Genomic DNA, 19,963 nt, shown 5'->3' on the forward strand with positions numbered 1-19,963 from the left:
ATTAAGGACCCACAACAGTAAACTAGAACACAATCACAAACCAAAAGAAAGTAGAACTAATGAAATCAGTTAAAAGGGCCCAAATTAATGAAAAAAAAACCTCAAACATAAAGCCAAAGGGGTTCCTAGAAAATATGATAAGCAAGACTAATGGGGTGTGATGTACACCATTGAGTACACACACTCAAGTGTACAAGATGGTAATGACAGATTACTGACATGTTAACCACTACTAATTGACAATTTCAAGAATGAAGCAGAGACATCACTGTGGATCTTGAAAGCAAAAAAAAGCATATTTTAACTGTGTGATTTATATCAATATTCTAAATACAGATAAAATTGTCAACATCTTCGAAAAATATAACTTTGCCAAACTGACAAAGAATGAAAGTTTCTAATTAAAAGTATTTTGATTGAGTATACAATTTAATACCCTTTAGGAGTCCTTCCCACTAAATTCTACCACGTCTTGAAGAAGACAAAGCATCAATCTTATGCTCACTCTTCAAGAGAAGAGAAGGAAGCCAGCATCCAACGAGGAAGTGGCAACAGGAAAACCCCACCAGCCAGTCTCCTTCATGAATCTATGCACTCAAGTCCCAAATAAGATACTAATAAATTAAATCCAGTTATAATCAAGAGGCTTGCTCATTCCAGGCGCAGGCAGGACTAGTTGAATATTCAAAAATCATTACCTCAGAAATCCCCTGTGGCTCATTATGAACGAATGGAGGTAAAAACAAGATCAAAGAAATAAAAGTGTCACCCACAAGAAGCTCTGGGGCTGGCTCATCATTGAATGCAGGGAACTCTTAGCCACACCAGCCAGGTGTGCCACTCCAGGTGAGCTGGGGATCCTCAACTCAAGTCAATCGACAGCTTGGGTGATGGGAAGGGCAGAGAAGGCCTCCCCACAGAACATCAGAAGGCATGACCTCTGGCTTCATTTTCTTCCTGGTTGGTCACGACCCTCTGGCCCCGCCTCCCTCACAGGCTAGCAGTGAGAGTACAGAGACCAAGAGAGCCCCCTGAAAGCCGCGAGTGGATGGACGTGTACCAGGTGGTGTTTGGTTTTGGAAAGCCCTGACCTTGGCTCTGATGCTCACCTGAGAGATGGGGGCTGGCTGCCCTGCCGCTTGAACGCTCTTTTCAGCTGCTCTTGGGTCATCCCGGAACTCCCGTCAGGCAAGTACAGCTTCGAAGGTGTTGTGCTGGTTTCTGTGTGGCTGTATCCCGACAGGCCGTCCTCTAAAACACTTCTGAGCCTGGGCCTGTTTCTCTGGGACAGCTCTTGGCTGCTGGAAGTGGCATTTGGCTTCTCCACAGGCAGCTCATTCAGCTGGCCCAGAGGGCTCCTGGAGATGGAGTCACCGCTCAAAGTGGGGACCTCCTGTGGGCCTGGACAGGCTGGAGTGTGGACGAGAGCCTCAGACGGCTGCTGGCTTTCCTCTGGGGCATGGAGCTTCCTGTTCAAGGATGAGGACCGTCTCAGAGAGCGCTTGCGGAAAGAGTCCTGGAGGGGTAAGGAAAGAGACCGAGGGCATCCTCAGCTAGGGAAGCTGGGAAAAATACTTTCTTTATTCCTTGTGATGGTCCCTCCCCACAAGATCTGCTCCCACCCCAACTCCTTCCTTTTTTTTCTTCTTTTTTTGAAAATGCTTTTTTTCATACACTATATTCTGATTACAGTTTTCCCTTTCCCTACTCCTTCCTGTCCCTCCTTACCTTCCTTCCCGTCTGGACTCAAACCCTTTCTTTCTCTCCTTATAAAACACAGACACTAGGGAATAATAACAAAATAAAATAAAACGATAAAAACAAAACAAACAAATTGGAATAGGACACCCAAATGAGAGCCAAAGAAAAAGCACAATAAATGCACATAGATGCAGAGATACACACATTCATACACACAGGAACCCCACAAAACACAAAACAATATATACAGAAAGGACCTGTAAGGTAAGGAGAGAGAGAGAGAATGCTCTGACTTAACACAAAACAATTTGCAAAGATGCCATTGAGTTTGCTTTGAGTTGGCCTTCTACTGTTGCGCATGAATGGGGCCTACCTTTAAGAGTGAGATTCCCTTGCAGAAAAATAATTTTCATCAGGGCTAGGTTTAGGAGATGAGGGCCTGTGTCCAATTCTCCTTTCAGGACCCCATCTGGTGCAGACCCGTGTAGGCCCTGTGTAAGCTGCCTGAGTCTCCATGCGTTCATACGTGCACTGTGTTAGGAAGGCCTTGATTCCTTGGTGACCTCCAGCCCCTCTGGCTCTTACATTCTTTCTGCCTCCTCTTCTGTCAGATCCCCTGAGGCCTGGGGGGACCAACTCCTCCCCTTAACCTATTCAGGAAGATGCCATACATCAGTGGCATGTGACCTACTCACAGATGCACCTTGCTGCATAGACCCCGGGGCACCCTCGGGGGCAGGAAACCTATCGCCTGAGTTTCTACTTGCTGTGTTCTCACCTCCAGCTGGCATCTGTGGAAGCTACTCTACTTCTCTATCCCTCACACCCTCACCAGGAACACACGCTGTCCACAACCCAGCTTGGCATTTTTAATGAGGATTAGGATGTGGTCGCCAAGTTTATAAGAAGCTCATGTTTAGCTATAGAGATATTTGGTTTTGCTTATCAAGTTACGTGCTATGTGGAATATGCACCATGACGACATTTGGTCCCCAGGTTTGGGGGGCAGGGGCCTGTAGCCCTTCCCTCTTACAACCATACATAGGATAGGGCACAGCCCTAAGGCACAGCAGGTATACCACAGAATCATGGCAATCAACAGGTCAGTCGCACTCCTTGTCTCTCCTGGTGGCAGATCAGGAATGGCCAAATCCATTCTTCCCTCACCTCTGGCGTCCATGGAGACCCCAGCTTAGCCACCTATACCTCCTTAGCACCCGACATCTGTTTATTTGAAAGGAAGGAATCCAATAGAATCAGGTGGACTACTGCCCTCCTACTGGTGATTTGCTGATGAAATGGCACCCCTGCTACTAATCATGGGGCAATGGATGCAGACTCCTGCAGAGAGACAAAGTACACCTTGGGGCTTTCCCTGGTACAGACATCAGGGCCTCTAAGCATTTCCAGAAACAACTCAGGGGCCAGTGGTACCCTAGGCAGGAATAAGGAGAGCTAATTTTATAGTTTTCTGGCCTCACGGACATGACTAGATATCATAAATCTGCTCCAAAGCTGATCAGGGCATAGCTGCATAGAGTGATGGGAACATCGGTCACCGTTCCCAAGGAGAAACGTGTGTAGCCTCTCGCCTCATCCATGACTTACTAGGAAAAACTGATGGAATACCCAGCAAGTCTTCAATCCTTTCTCTTGAGCAACCAGCACATGTGACCAAAATGCCAAACATCTACCAGAAAACCTAGGAAATCCTACAGCAACCACCATTCAAGGCACCTCACCAGAATCAGAGGTCGCAAGGAAAACCTAGCTTCCCAAAACAATTACCAAAGGACTCTGCAGCAATGCTCTTAAGGTGGATCACATCACATCCTTCCCATCAGGCATGAAGTCTCACCTGCACACACTAAAGGCCTTTTGAACCGTCTTGGTAGAAGACAGGACCCTGGCACTCACTGTACCGCTGGTTCTCAAAGTGTGGTCCACTCCACTTACTGTAGAGGTCCCCAGACCCTTTCCGGAGTTAAAACAAACCTTAAAGTAACGAGATATGACTTGAATGTGTCCTCATGGTCCACATGCTGTGAGTTGATGGTGTTAAGAAGGAGGAAGCTTGAAATAGTCGGGCCCAGCAGAAGGCAAGTGGGTCATAGAGGCACCAGCCTTTGAGGGGATCAATACTGATCTCATGGGACTGGATATATTCCTACCAGAATGGCTTGTTGAAAAAGAACCTGGCACCTCCCCTGAGTTCCTTTTCATACACATAGCCTGCCTCTCTCACATACACTCCTGCCATGTTGGCATCTGCTGTGCCATGTAGACAAAAGGTCTTCACCAGAGTCCAACCAAGCACACAGGAGTCTTAAGACTCTGAGACTCCAAAACTATGGCCTAAATAAATACCCTGTCTATGTAATATCCATCCTCAGACACCTTGTCAGAGTGGCAGGCAGCTGACTAAGACAGTAGAAATATGACCAGTAAGAAAAACTGCTGGCTTTTTACACAAATGTAAGCTTTAGTGAACAACTAGAACACTGATTTACCTGGAGGGCAGACGCACAGGAGCTTGAGTTTAAGCAGTATTAACCCCTCTCAGTCTGTACACAGCACACGTCTTCAGCATTCCATGCAACCAAATGGGAGGCACGTGTGCCCACTGGCCCAGCAGGAAGGAGAGTAGCTACAGCCTGCGTAACCATGTAACTGTGAGTGAAGGGAACTTGCTGTTATTTTCAGGGAACAGCAGACAAACCATGGGGTTTCAGACTTGGAATTTGGCAGGCATTTCTTAAAAATAAACTGAGCCTGTCACACCAAGGGAAACAAATGATGTCCTGTTCTCAGTGATAAAATACAAAGTGCAGGGTAAAACCAGAACTTTCGGGAATCCGACACCAAGTGCTTGGGGGCCGGGAGAAACCTAAAGTCACTGCAATCTTTGGAGGTCACATCAATAAATGCGTTGTTTTTTATTTATGGTTTCCATATAATGAGGTATGACTCAGCAACTGATATATTTCAAATGACTGGTGCATCGTGCTACTTAATCATACAGGAATAAAAGATTCAACACGCGTGACAGACCTATGGGAACTAATAAAGTACAAAAAGCACATTTATGTGGTTTAAGGTTCCACATTAAGGGATGGGATGTAACCTGGTTTGATAGTGTACTTGCCTAGCATAAGTGAAGCCCTAGGTTTGAACCCCAGTGCCACATATGCCAAATGTGGTGACACACACTTATAATTCCAGCCATTGGGAAATGGAGGCAGGAAGGTCAGAAGTTCAATATCATCCTCAGCTAAATAGCAAGTTTGAGGTCTGCCTGGGCTACCTGAGGCCAAAAGGGGGAGTCAGATCCCTTGAAGCTGGAGTTACAGGCAGTTATGAGCAACCCAAGATGGGTGCTGGGAACTGAACTCAGGACCTCTAGAGGAGCAGCAAGCACATTTAAGCACTGAGTTATCTCTCCAGGCCCAAGTTTTAATTACCAATATAGCAAATGTCAATGGAATTCCCCTATAAACAAGAGCTACAGGGATCTTCAATGTTAAATGCATAAAGAGATCCTGAGACTAGAAAGTCTGAGCGCCACTGCTGAAATCTAACATAGACAGGCTCCCTCCCTCACCATGTCCCCAGCAGGGAGAGTAGCATGCTGTCCCCACTGAGGCAGCCTAACATACAATCTTCATGCCAACTCCCAACCAGGGGTGCAGCCACACTTCCCAGAGCCCTCAGGGGACTCCACACCACTCCACCCTGCAAAGGTCCATGAGCAAATGCATGTGCCACACACACATGTGACAGCCCTCGGGAGCCTCAGACTAAACCAAAGAGTTATGAGTTCCTCTCATAATGCCACCACCGCACTCCACTGGTGGTGACCATTCAAGGCACCCAGGGGGGCCTGACAGAAGAGAGCACTAATACTGACTGGTGATGCTTGCCAGGGAAACGCATGATGGGATGGCACCAATGTCTGAAAGCCAAATATTTGCCACCCTGGGACTAGGCTACTCCGCTCTCCACATTTGGAGAAATCTCTTGTATACTGCCAATAAGAATTATCTTTTCCAAATTCAGCACTTCCAAATACTAAGTTTCTCCTGACTTCTCTCCAACCTTGCTAGCCACTTTCCTCTGACAGGGTCCCGCTTATGAATTTTCTTCTTTGACAAGAGGCCGTGGGTGGGACACAGCACCAGGTAAGGTGTGAGCCACGCAGGGAACCAGACTCCGACTCCTTCATCAGCACACCAAGATGTGTGACCATAAGAACACAGCAATGACAGAGATGCCTAGGTGATTTCAGATAGCAGTCCAACAAGAACTTCAGCCAAGAGAAATAAAATCAAAGGTCCCACAGGACTGGATGAGGCAGGCAGATGATGCCCCTCCTTTGTCCTAACCCCACAAGACTGAAAAGATAAGTGCCAACATCAGCACACTCATCCAGACACAGACACACAGCTAAGTGAGAGAGGAGGTGGCCTCCACAGACAACCAGTGTAGGCCTGCCAGCCCCGTGTTACTGATACAGGGTGTAAGGCTGCTATTTTCCCATTTATTGTTTTGAAAACTTCCTTCATGCTGTCCTCTCATTTGGTGTACCCTTCTACCTAATGAGATCAAATCATGATCCCTCCTTAAAGGAAACCACCAAGTAATTAGGGAAATTTTTACAATATTTCTAAAAGAAAAAAAATAGCCAGGAGGTGGTAGCTCATGCCTTTAATACAAGCACTGGGGATACAGAGGCAGGCGGATCTCTGTGAGTTCAAGGCCAGCCTGGTCTACAAGAGCTAATTCCAGGACAGGCTCCAAAGCTACTGAGAAACCCTATCAAGAAGGAAAGAAAGAAAGGAAGGAAAGAAGGAAGGAAGGAAGAAAAGAAGCTAGCTTTAGAACCAGGATTTCTACTCTTCTTTAACCACAGTGGTAAGCAATGATATTCTCTAGACTAGGGGAGTTACCCTACTCTAGGAAGGCAAAGACAAAGCCGGGAATGGTATATCTTCGCTAGCAGTAAGAGGAGATGAGATCAAAGCATGCATTTCATTAACTCAGGTAGGTAAACTGAGGGCAAGGAATCAATGAAGCCTGCTGAGACTCCGCCAGGAAGGAGGAAGACCCCACAGGCATCCCTTTCTCAGCCAGCAGTGCCTGAAGCCCATCTCTCACTCCCTGGTCTACAGGAAACAGAAAGGGTGGCAGTCCCACCTGCGGGGAGCTGGCAACAGGTCCGGCCATCATGCCTCGGACGATCAGGCCAGACTTTGGCCTGGTCCTCTCCGCTGACTTCTTCACATCTGTGCCAGGCTCTGATGAGTGAAGCTGCTCCACCTTCTCCCACGCAGAAACCAAAGGGAGGCTGTCACCCAGGACCGTGTATGCAGGCTTACTTTTGTGTGGGCTTTTTTTGGGTGATATGAAATTACCAAGTATGTCCCCATCATGATTGTCATGCCTGCAAAAACATAATATTTCCATTAAAACAGAGCCTCCAAATGAATTATACTAATAAATCCAATAGTTAACCATCATTCATAAATATATCATTGGAAATGAGCCAAGGCCCTGTCAGTAGAAGTAGAAAATAGAAAGCACCTCTTTGGTATCAGGGCAAGGGCAACAAAGTACAAGAAAAGTCAGAGACAATGATCCCCGAAGGAACCCTAAGTCCTAGTGGCTGACAGCTGAAGAGCATCTTGGACCCTGCAGATTCAAACGATAAAGGAGGAACCTGCAGTGCAGCGCTGGGCATATGGAACTTGACCTTGCGGTACAGGGAGCACACCTGGGCAGACTTGACATTTCCAGGTGTTCAGTAAAGCTGCACAGGTGTGTGTGTGTGTGTGTGTGTGCAGTGGTGTGTGTGCAAGACGGGGCAGGGAGGAAGCAAAAGAAAAAAGTTAGAAACAATAAAAAGAAGCAAGAAGTGCTCTCTTTTCGTGGTGCCTCCTAGGTGGTCAGCCATGTCGAGATGAAGCTGAGTACAACCTTCCCAATAACTGGCTGTCAGAAACTCACTGAAGTAGACGATGAAGACAAGCCTCGTGCTTTCCATGAGAAGCACACGGCCACACACACTGGTGCTAACGCTCCAGGTAAAGAGTGGAAGGGTTACACTGTCCAAACTGTGGGAATGACAAACAAGGGTTTCCCATGAAGCAACATGTCTTGACCCAACGCAGAATGGACCTGTTGTGGAGAAAGGGCATTCTTGAAGCAGACCGAGATCTGGAGACAGGAAGCTCAAGTCTGTTCAGGGATGCATGTTGACGCCAAGCTGAGTGTTCTTAATTTGGCTATTGAAAAAGAAGGGGTTTGGGGGAGATGACGATGATGGTCCCTGGACAGCTTCTACAGTGCTCAGCAGTTGGGGCCCTGGAAGCTCGCAGAATCCTAAAGCTCTCCAGCTTCTCTGCAGAAGATGACTTCTGTGCTGTGTGGTCAGAAAGCCCTTACATGAAGTAAGAAGCTCAGGACCAAAGCACCCAAGATTCAGCACTCCGCATGCCCTGCAACACAGATGCCAACACATCGCTCTGAAGAAACAGCACGCTAAGAAAAACGGCGAGAGTACAGAATATGCTAAACTTGGGGCCAGGAGAATGAAAGAAGCCAGGGAAAAGGCCAGGAACAGATTGTCAAGAGACGGAGGCTGTTCTCACTGAGAGCTCCTACTTTGAAGTCTGAGTCGAGTCAAGAGTAAGTCTTTATGAGCAACAGTCAAGCGGTGGTGGTGCACACCTTTAATCCCAGCACTCAGGAAGTAGAGGCCGGCGGATCTGAGTGGGTTCAAAGCCAGTCTACTCTACAGACAGAGTTCCAGGACAGTCTGTTACACAGAGAAACCTCATCTCAAAAAAAAAAATAGTATCAAAGAAATGACCAGATCTTGAATCTCAAAAGAAGAAAAAAGCAAGAAGGGAAAAAGAACAGGACTGAGGTAAAGGAGAGCTTTGCCTGGGCTGCTCAGAGGCCTGCATCCCCTGATCTCAGATTTCTTCTCCTGGTCCCTAGTATACATGGCACTGGCACCAACACTGTGGCACCTCCCAGCAACCCTTGGGTCACACATGAATGCAGCAGTCATTGTGTCACTGTTGGGGAATATGAGGCAGAGGACAAGGCCAAGAAGGGCTGGGAGAAGCTGAAGAGAGCGCCCAGAGAATTCCTGAAGCTCAGCACACAGGTCTGGGAAGGAGCTAGATCCAGTGAGCAGTGGGGGCTAGGCTGGCACAGACTCGCAAAGTTATTCTACGGTACCTGGGATTTCTCCTAAAAGTTACAGGGAGTGTCTTGTGGCCTTCAAGCAAGGAATGACCTGTGCCAATGTGGACTATGGAATGCTCACACTATCCAAGTCAGGGCAGAATCTGTGGATGTGTTGACCTCCACATTACGCCCACGACAGCACTCATAAGAGTTACCCAAGGGATGGACATGTGAACAAGGAGCCTTTGTCATCTGGTCAGGAAGGGCAGAAGCATTTAATATCACTAGGAACCAGGAGCTGACAGGATACAAGAAAGAGAAAGAGACAAGGGGAAGGAAAGGATGCCGAGGTGCATCAGGCTTGGGAAAACGGTAGGATCGGGACTTGGAGGCTTCAGCTACCACACTGTTGGTTTGCTCATTGTCTCAGAAATACTGACTTTCCCAACCAGGCAGCAAATGCCTTTGCAAGAGGGGCCACCTTTTTACCTCCCTCCTGATCTTTCATGTTTAAAGCCTCAGGTTACTTTCCTATGGTGGTCTTACCCTTTCTCGGCCTGACATTCATGCACTGAGCTGATTCCCAACTACCAGAAAGAAATGCTTTTCCGCCATGTGGAAGAAAAGACCCATTCCCCAGAAGCTAACCCCACTATTGGTAACTTCACACAGTACAGGATCATATAAGTTACACATACCATTGGAGACCACGTGTACCATAGGATAGTTGCAGACTGGTAAAACTGTTCTCCAAAAAATGCAGGCTCAATTATAATACCATACACCCATTTCGAAGAAAATCAAAGCACATCTCTGAACCTTAGGAATCATGGAATATAAAGTCTACCTTTGGAATCCTACATAAACACCGTCACAAAAATGGTTCACTCTCATGGCCTTTTGAAGAAACTAACACGACTCTGTGAAAGAGACCCCAAAACATACAATGGGGTAAACTGAACAGCAACACCCAAAGTTGTGCATGTTCAGATCCCTAGAAGCCCTAACTATGAGATCTGCGATGATTAACCCACACTGTCAACACGACTGGACTCAGAACCCCCTGGAAGATTGGTGAGGCACACCTTTGGGTGCATCCTGAGAGCATTCCCAGAAAGGTTTAATTAAATAGGAAAAGACCCACCCTGGTGTAGGCAGGATCATCCCATGGTCTGAGGAGAAGAAAGGGGGTCAAAATGGATGTATAGGTTGTGTCTGAGAGCAGACTGGGTGCTGCTGTGAAGGTAGTGTGTAAATGCTGACTGACACTGAGACCCAGCTGACATTAGGGAAGGCTGACATGGTTCTGATTCCTGGAGAACACTCACTGTCACTGTGATTTGTTACAGCAGCATTGCAAGCTGCTAGGCAGAGTGAAGAGGTGGAGGAAGAGGTGGGTACCTGGCTTTGCCTGCTTCTGACCAGGACATTCGTCTTCCTGTGTCTTCATCTGAAAGATCGTATATATTCACCAGTGTGGTCTCTGAGCACCTCGAAGACAATTTATTATTTTTCTTTGGAACCGGGAGTGCGGGGATCGGGGCTTCTTGGTTTAAGTTGTCTGTGCTCCCAGAATGGTCCAGAAAGTATCTGGTAATGAGCTCGAGGTTTGTTTTTAGAGGCTTTTCCTTTGCCTGTCATTGGGAAGGAAAAAATATCATTAAGTGAACGCACAGCGTTAAGAGAAGGGTGAAAAGATGACCATCCCGATTCTTTGACCCAGGTCACCAGCGTTCCCATCATACTATACACTTCCAGCAAACACACACTTCCTCATTTGTATGCCAGGCACTGTACTGGGTAGGGATGCAGAGACAAAGACAAAATCTACTCTAAAAGAACCAATGTCTTGTGCATTGTGACATGAACATAGGGCTGTCCAAAGCTAATTTCCTTTTGCAGTCTTTCCCTATAGAAACAACTAGAAAAGATATATCCTTTCATTAAGAAAATACAATTTAATTCTGTAATCCACTTCATTTCTAGGGCAGGGGGTGCCAGTGCATGTGTGCAGAGATCAGAAGACCACTTAGAGCAGTCACTTCTCTCCTTATGCCATCTCTCTGGCCTCTACAGAGCCAAGGAGCAGCTGAGGCCTGAACAATTAGTAGTGGGTGTTATGACTTGAATCTGGGATGTCCCCCACAGGGTCATGCTCTGGGTTCTTAGTCACCAGCTTGTGGCACTATTTTCAAGTCTGTAGAGCCTTTAGTAGACGGGGCCTGGCTGGCAGAAATAGATGAAAAGGGGCAGGATTTTGAAGGTCATACCTGCCCGATTCCAGCCTCACTGATATACATCATGTTATAAGCCAAATCACATTCTAGCCACCGTATCTTACCCATCATGATGGACCACAGTATCGAAAATCATGATCCCAAGTAAATGTTTCATCCTTTAAGTCATTTCTGCCAGGTATTTTGACATGGCAAAGACCAAGGTAACTAACACAGTGGATGATCCCTGCTTAACACTGACCACTAGTGACTGCAGAACCTGGAGCCAGAGCTGAAAATGAAAAGCAGAGTCGTCTGGGACTGACTCAGGTTATACCCCAAAGATTAAAATATATATATAAATGTGAAGAAACTCTGCAAACAATTGTTTTTAAAATAAATGATATCAGTGTTTTCCAGCCTTTTAAAAAAAAAAAAATACAAGACCAACTGAGACTTACTAAACCCAAACAGCAAGAATAAGAGCTTTAATTTCTTCTAAACCTCTTCCCCCAAACAATCTGAATAGTCACCTAGTTGTCGGAGCTGTGACCCACAGGTTGGCTTCAAGAATCTGGCATGCGTCAGTCCCACTTCAAAAGCTGAGCTGGGAGCACCCGGTCCTACTAAGTTGTAGCCAGACATGGGCCTGCACGCCGTGTATGCCAAGTCGGAGCAGCCAAGTGTTCGATGAAGGGCCTGGTGTGGAGCCCTCAGCCTAGGCCAAGGCCATCCCGTTATTCCTCTCTGGCCAAGATTCATGACCAGTGGACAAAACTGAGTTCAACAGCCTTGCCAGATAGTTAAAGTTGGGAATAATGGGTTTATTTACTTGGTTTTTATAAGACTAAAAATTTTATTTGTCTTGGTCTAAATTAAGATTACAATGAAGCAAATTGAAGAAAACATATGAAATTTGTTTCAAACAGCTTGCCTTTTCTCTCAGTGAGGCACTCTGGGCTACTTGGCTGCCCACGTTACGCTTTTGTAAGTCCTTACATCATAAAGCTCAAAGGGAACACACCGCCTCACGGTGAAGCTAATACCATTTCCCCAGACCTCCGTCTTACATGGGTTTTCTAATTCATCACTTAACTGTCAGGAAAAACAAGGTCCTGGGAATACTCATACTGAACTGTAGCTTTTCCTGGGGTCAGGTGAGTTCTGGGCTCCGTGGATCTCAAAACGGACGACTAATAAGCAGCCTTGTCTTTAAAACAGAGACTCCAATTCATTCTATCATGGCTAAAAACTACTGCTTATGTCAAACAGTCAGAGATTTAGCCAGGTCTGATGAAGCCTTAAGTTTTGAAGCTAATCGTTACTGTAGAGAAACTACAGTATGGTAAAAACATAAAAATACTTCTGAGAAATTAGGTGCAAGTGGTTTTACATAAAATCCCAGGGGACCAATACGGTCCTTTGGATTTTCTGGGTGAAGGTCCCGGTCCCTGTGAAACATCTCCCTACCATGAACATCTCAGCAGCGGAAGGGTAGAGAGCTACTAAGTCAGCGTGCCCCGGATCCAAGACTGCACACACACATGCACAGAGGACAAGAGGACAAAGGTCCTTTGGGATGTGTCGGTCTCTGGCCGGCCTCACTTGGCTGCCAGGGCCTAAGCTGAAGGCCAGCGGCTAGGGTCTGCAGACCTGCCTGGAACCCCATCTGGCACTTACACAGAGCAAGCTGACCCAAGGTCCTCTCTGCCACACGATACACAATCAGTGAGTTGTCAAGGGATCTGGAGATTTCTCTGGGTATCCCAAACAGTCTTGTTTTCATTCCTATATGCCCATTCAGTCAGTTAGGATTTCATTTCATTTTATTTTTATGTGTGGGAGGTGGTGGTGGTGTGTGTGTGTGTGTGTGTGTGTGTGTGTGTGTGTGTGTGTGTGTGTGTGAGATACATGCACATAAGTGTACAGGTGTGCATGGCAGTTCACAGGCACGAGGAGGTCAGAGAGGGGTGTCAGGTACCATCCTTTATTATTGTCTGCCTTATTGCCTGGAGATAAGGTATCTCACTGCATGGGAAGCTGGCTGGCCAGCAAATTCCTAGGATCCCCCCGTCTCTGCTCCCTAGTGCTGATGAGAGAGGAATGCATAGCCACACCACACCACTAATGTGGTTGCTGGAGACTTAGACTCTTACCACCAAGCCATCTCCCCAAACCCAAGTCTTCTTTGGAAAATCAATCTCTAGCCCAGTGTTGGGCCTGGTAGCACACACACTTGTAATTCCAGTGCTCAGAAGGCTGAAGAAGAATTGCCATGGTTTAAGGCTAGCTAAGTTGCATAATAAGTTTGGGCCCAGCCTTAGCTACAGAATAAGATTGTGTCTCAGAAAACAAAAAAAGAAAAAAGATCTCTATCTTAGTCCATAAATGACTGTCAGATATCAAGCAGCCTCTTTGGCCCACAGCACTCCTCAAAGGGCAAATTCCCATCATACCAGTGGGTTCAGAGCTTTGGTCCTGTGCCCAGAGAAGTGGACCCGGAAGCCGGCAGAACATTCTCCCCTTACTCAACATAGCATGGCTTCCCTTATGCTCACTGTCAGACTTCCCCATGAGATGGCACTTGTCGGCTTTCTTTTTAAAGTACGACAAACACAGAATGAGGTGACTATTCACCAGTTTCTCTCTCCAACTATTAGGTCTGTCATGCCCAGGCATGAAGCAACATTTGCTGGAGAGGACTCTTCTAACAGGAAGAAAAATTAAGTCTGGATTATAGCTTCTGCCTTCATGGGTTCCGTCTTCTAACCTCTTGCTCACGTATCACACAGATACATATGGATTCGTCAATGAGTCATAAGATAACACATTAAATATGGGGACACAACATGAAACAGACACACAGTCTCTGCCCGTCGACTAAGTCCATGGGCATGAGGGAGGCAGACACTACTGAAACAAAATGTTCTACTTCAAATAGAGGGCATGGGAGAAGCCTCCAGGGCTCTGTGACAACAGCAGGTGGGGTAGGGGGTCTAGGGGCCAGGGGACCTTCCATACATGTCCCCTTGGCTGTCTCAACTCCCACACCCCTGGGTGTGCTAAACCTAGCTTTCACTTCTGCTGACCTAAGTCACAGTCACAAGAGACTTACAGCGACAGAAGGGAAATCATTCATATATATATATGAATGTATATACATACATACATATGTATGTATGTATATCTGCATAACATATCCTTAAGCAATCTTACTAAAACTACCCCTGTGTAGGGAAAGGAGGGAAAGGGACACACAGAGAACAGCTTCTCAGGCACAGACTCGGTGACCTCCGACCCGCCAGGGGACGCTAAGGCCTGGTAGGGTGAACCTAGTTCACTCTGAAAGTTGTCATCTTGGCCAGTCCCCGAACCTCCTGCCACAGCTGCCAGGCCCCGGTGCAAGCACACCAGCCGGCTCGCACCTCAAAAGACACGCACCTTGTTCTCCCTGTAGAGAAACTCCAGGTGGAGAACTTTGCGGAGATCATTTCTGCTGTTGATGCTGAGCTCACAGCGGGGGCGCTCCTGGTCCATGGTCACGAACGTCTTCTTCAACCCCTGAGGGAAGAAGTCTGAGTCACTGTGGGCCATCTGAAATGAAAACCTTCCCTTCTCTGACGCACGGTAAACAGAAAACTGCTGGGACTCATTAGGATTGGGCTCATCTGCCTTCCTTGTGTGGCCATGGCAGAGCCACAAAGCTGACTTCAGAATTCATTTTCATGACGCCAATGGGCTTGATAGCTCTGTCAGTTTGACTTGGGGTCAGCTAAAGCTGGGGTTGTGCACTTATTTTATAAATAACAATAAAACCAGGTAACTAGCTTGCTGAAAGCCAGCTCGGGGGCTCTGTGTCTGGCCTAGACGTGGGGCCATGAAAGACAAACCTTTAAAAATAAACGGAAGTTTGAAACAAAACACAGTCAAAAGGCCAACAATTGTTCCCTTGACTTCTCAGCTGAGGAAGCCAGGAGACATGTTTGAAGTCACATGATCCACACTGGTCTAGCCAGGAAGCCCGACTGGCACCCTGTCCCCTACAGAGCAACTCATGGATAACTGCCAAGTCACCAGCAAACCACCACCCATCACCCACCTTAAACACCCAAAGACTAAGGTCTGGCAACAATAAACAGGGAATCCTGCATCCCCAGGAGCTTGACATCCCCATCTGAAAACAGCCAGACAGCTGCTTCCTCCCACACAGAACACTAAGACCACCCAATGCCTGCAGGAGATGTCTCAACCCCTTCCTTCAGGGCCAGAGATAGCCCTTGCTCCTGATGGATCCCTGACTCCAAATGCTAGCTAGGTAGGCCTCAACTTTTTCCCTCAGCCTTTGCCCTCAGAACTTTATCATGGCTCCAACCGCTGGAAAGCAAAACCAAACTCACTGTCTGCCATGAGTTTTGATGAAAAGTGAATCTGGGGGGAAAAAAAGATAGGCACACAGTGTTGAACCAGGGAGAGTGAATGGGGTCTTAAGGAATAGCACAGAGAGAAACAAACACGCGTGTGTTGGAGAAAAGGTGGCTGTGTGAAGGAGGAGGCAGGCCCAGAAGCAACCCCCAGAGCAGAAGCAATGGGAAAGTAATTGCGACTGGACATGGTGGTGGGACTTGTAATCCAAATACAGAAGGCAGAGGCAGGAGAACCAAGAGTCTGAATACAGCCTGGGCTACAGAGAGAGCTTAGAAAGAGCCTGGGCAACGTAAACATGACCCTGTCTCAGAACCACCCCAACCACCACCAAAACACATGCTTTGGCTCTCTGTGATTTGATGAATATCTTAGTTTGAGTTTCTAGTGTCGTGATCAACACTATGACCAAACCAACTTGGGTGGGACAGTTCGTTTGGCTTCCACTTCTGTTCACTGTTCACCACTGATGGAAGTTGGGATAGGAACTCAAACAGGGCAGGAACATGGAGGCAGGAGTTTCCATGCAGAGGCCATGGAAGGGTGCTGCTTACTCTCCATAGCTTGCTCAGCTGCTTTCTTATAGAACCCAGGATCATCAGCCCAGGGACGGCCATACCCATAATGGGCTGGGCCCTCCCCATCAATCATTAATTAAGAAAATGTCCTACAGGCTTGCATACAGCCTGATCTTATAGAGGCATTTTCTTAATTGAGGTTCCCTCCTTTCAGATGACTTTAGCTTATGTCAAGTTGGCATAAAGCTATCCATCATAGTAAATAAAGATACCTCTTTTAGATAAAGCAGTGGGAGGAAGAGGAGGTCAGGCAGGTAGATGGTTGACCCTGTCTAGGACGTAGGACAAGCAGGTGTGACAGCTGTAACACAAGGTGAGTCCAGGACCAATCCTGATCAATTCTGATCATGGGAGTGAAACAGACCTTGTCACAGGACAGAACAGATCAAGGGAAACAGGAAGGAACTAGAAGCAAGATTGGGAACGTAAGCTGGGGCCAAGCAGTGGGATCCCGGGATCTGAGTGAGGGCTCCGGACCACACTCAAGAAATGACGGCTTCTGTGACACCCCTCCATCCAGAGCCTAGACTTAGCCTCAGTGATCAGCCTCTGAGCACGTGTCACTGGTGATCCAACCCTAACCAAGACTCAGGGATAGAAGATCAAAGCAGACACTATGAAGCCAGGTGCATCATAATTTTTCAAAATAAGCATAAATCATAATAAAAGCACACAAGCATTTTAAAACAGATTCAATCAGAGCTGGGGAAGCAAGTATAAAGTTGAATATCCATGTGCAGGTTGTATACAAGTATCAGAGGTAATGCATGGGTGCTGCCTGTCTATCACTAATCCTCACTATACGTTACACATGAGTGGAATTGCAAAAATCCTGTTCATAGAGATGAGGTAGTAAGGTCAAACATGCACTGCAAACGAGTAACATATATCTAAACTTCCACCATCAAATCCCCTTTGTTCCATTCAAACGTGGTGTGTGTGTGTGTGTGTGTGTGTGTGTGTGTGTGTCTGTGTCTGTGTGTGTGTGTGTGTGTGTGTGTGTGCTTCCATCTCAAATAAGTGACCTTTGGACCAGCCGAATATGACATCACCTGGAAACACAGATCCCTTAGTGCATGGTCCCCAGTCACTTCATGTAAAATACAAACCAATGCCTGACTCCTGGCGCCCAGGAAGCACCCTCCTCTCCTAGACCCCACGGGGTGCCCAAGATGCTCCTAACTTATAAACACTCTGAAAACTCTTCTGGGACGAGGCATAAGAGGATTTACATAATTCTTCTACAAAAGCTCATGCCGCTGCTGGAATTTCCACTCTTTATTAAAATGAACAGAAGACTGACTGTCCAGAACTTTCCTTTGGGAAGCTCTTTCCTAGAGACATGCCCTATGACCCAGGTTGGGAGAACTTGCTCTGTTCCGGACATCTTTGCCAACCTGGCACTGCCGTGACAGTGGTGCCAAGGGAGGGCAGCAGACCAAAGGCCAGTTTGCCTTTGTGGAAGTGGCCTCGGACTAGGAAGGACTGGCTTCTGGGAAATGTAGTTTCCTTATCCCGGGAAAGGGGCGCTCTTGGGGAAATCTGAGGCGAACAGAAGGGGTGGAATGCTTCCCCCACCCCCGAAGGTGCAAAGGTACTGCCGGAAACCCCAGGCTGTCCCACACCATTAGAGAGACCTCCGGGGCTTCGGAGTACCCAGCCATTACCTTTCTGCTAAGAAACTCCCTGACCAGGGAGGCGGCCACCTCCTCCACGTACAAGCTGTCCATGCTGCTGGCGCTGCCCCCTCAGGCCACGCGGCCGCCTGCAGCCCCAGGCCGCGTAATCCGTTGGGCCCAGTAAAGCAGCGTTGCCGTGGCGACGGTGGCCTCCGCGCCAGGAAGAACTCCTCCCCTTCCTGGGGAACCGGCGTTCTAGGAGAGCGGGAGAAAAGAAGGGAGGAGCATCCTTCAAGCTGCTCAAGAAGCTGTGCAGCTATTGAGGGCGGAGCATAGCCTGTGAGCTCTGGGAGCGGGACTGACTCTGGCCTCCTGTGGTGGATGTCACTGCTCCAATCAAGGGTTCCATTTCTCCACACATACATTTCTCCACGCCGACCCTGTGGTTCTTAAAGGTCTGAACCGGCGGGAAAGTATCGCCAACGATCCACCCTCAGGACTACAGTTGCCTCCCAGGTGCACTGATACAGACCCTAGTGGCCTGTCGTCTGTATGGCAAGGAGGCCAAGACTCCATTTCCTAGCATCTGGAAACTGGAAGGGATGAGAGGTGGGTGAAGCCCAGGTCTTTATCATTCCCTTGGGTACCACTTCAACCTGCTTGACCGCTGTACTTCCCGGTTGTGTTCGTTTGACGGTGTTCCCATAATAAAATGCCACAGTCTGTGGCTTCTGCAACAAAATTACTGTCCTGCAGTCTTGTAGCCTCCGAGTTCATGATCAAAGTGTCACAGAGGCACTTATTGCTTGCGGCCCCTCTCACTGCCTCCATCTTCTTCCCGTGTCTTTACGGAGCCCCCTCTAAATGTGTCTGTGGTAGTCAACACTTCTCAGAAGACGCTGGTCACAAAGAGTTGAGTGCCCACCACAATGACCTCATCTTTATCTTACTTTAACCTTCTGGATTCAAGGCATTAAGACTTGAGAACTTTAGGGTCTCAATCCAGCACGTGTCACCTACATTACTGCTTAAATATTATTTTCTTTAAACCAACATGTTTCCTATTTTTTCTTAAAAGAGTTCCCAAACAGTAAGACCCACAAAAACCTTAGGTTTATATGATTATTAAACTCTAATAAACATTAAAACATTCACAAAATTGGAAAAGTAGGTTTTTAATCTAAGACTGTCTCACAGCCCGAGAGGCACAGGCACTGTGGTTGGGAGGCAGCACGCCCCATGTCAGTGTCCCGATGACATCACCGTTTCAGGACAGTCAGAATTACAGTTTCTAGGCATCCTCACTTCCTGAGCCACCCAAGTTCTCTGCAAGGGCTCTCTTGGCCCTTTGGGGCTGTAAGACCTTGCATGTGCACAGAGGGAAGATGGTGGTCACGAACCTTGCCAGGGGACCTGCTATTTCAGATGCAAAGACACACTAACAAATGTGCTGCAATTTCAAAACACAAGGCAGACTTATTCACACATACAGGTAAGAGCTCGCATATCAAAAGTGGTAATTGCTTGTGTTGGTTTTATTCCTATTGCGGTGACATCCCCAGTTCCAGGTCCCAGCTCATAAAAGTCACAGCAGCGGGTGCTTGAGGGAATCAGTCATCTCACATCCATTAACAAGAACAGAATGTAGTGAATATACTCATGATCAGCTAATCTCTGTCAGAACACGGTCAGAAGGACGACCCGTGGTGAACAATGCCTTGGGGAACGGGGGCCTTTTACCTCCGGTGCCCTTTGTTCCCTAGACTGTTCTTGAACATGATTTCAGACCTCCCGTGACAAAGACTGACATTTAATATGTTTATTCTTATTGGATGTCAGAACATAGCTACAGAACCCAATCTGGGCAGAGGGCCCTGAATTTGGATATCGCCTTCAGCCTTGCTTTTGTGCTTTCCCGGATGTAATCTACAGTACATGCCAGGCAAGTGTATTTCAATTGCTCTGTCCTGAGAAAATTCTGAAAGAGCTGCTCTATTGATAACTAGTGTGTGCTTACTGACATTTATTTACATGGTTTTCTGAACTCAAACAACCTTCCTTAGGTCATTGCTTTCTTTGTTTCATTCATGTATAAAAGTATACTGAAATTGAAGTAAGGTTGTCCACAGCATTTGACTGTGTGTGGTCTGTCCTGTTCTTTCAGGTCCTCAAATCCCAGGTCCAGCAGACAAGATCTACACAGATAGGCTAAAAAGTTGATAAATATCACTCT

At 47.2% G+C, this 19,963-nt stretch overlaps 1 protein-coding gene across 3 annotated transcripts in view; it reads right to left on the reverse strand.

Annotated features, from left to right (window-relative positions):
- Positions 1 to 17,967, reverse strand: part of Mindy4 (MINDY lysine 48 deubiquitinase 4) — a 107,435-nt gene extending 89,468 nt beyond the window's left edge. The window contains exons 1-5 of one of the 3 annotated variants that reach the window (XM_087907460.1): positions 17,779 to 17,967; positions 14,553 to 14,672; positions 10,297 to 10,529; positions 6,895 to 7,141; positions 1,110 to 1,516 (exon numbers count right to left, since the gene is read on the reverse strand). In XM_087907460.1, coding sequence (XP_087763586.1) covers positions 1,110 to 1,516; positions 6,895 to 7,141; positions 10,297 to 10,529; positions 14,553 to 14,672; positions 17,779 to 17,841 — 1,070 coding nt within the window. In that variant the 5' untranslated portion in view covers positions 17,842 to 17,967. The remainder of the gene's footprint in view (positions 1 to 1,109; positions 1,517 to 6,894; positions 7,142 to 10,296; positions 10,530 to 14,552; positions 14,673 to 17,778) is intronic. The other 2 variants (XM_087907459.1, XM_087907461.1) reach the window with 2 other exon arrangements.
- Positions 17,968 to 19,963: the final 1,996 nt, after the last annotated feature.

Source organism: Myodes glareolus, chromosome 6 (assembly GCF_982192425.1).
Source record: "Myodes glareolus chromosome 6, mMyoGla1.1, whole genome shotgun sequence".
NCBI classification, from domain to species: Eukaryota; Metazoa; Chordata; class Mammalia; order Rodentia; family Cricetidae; genus Myodes; species Myodes glareolus.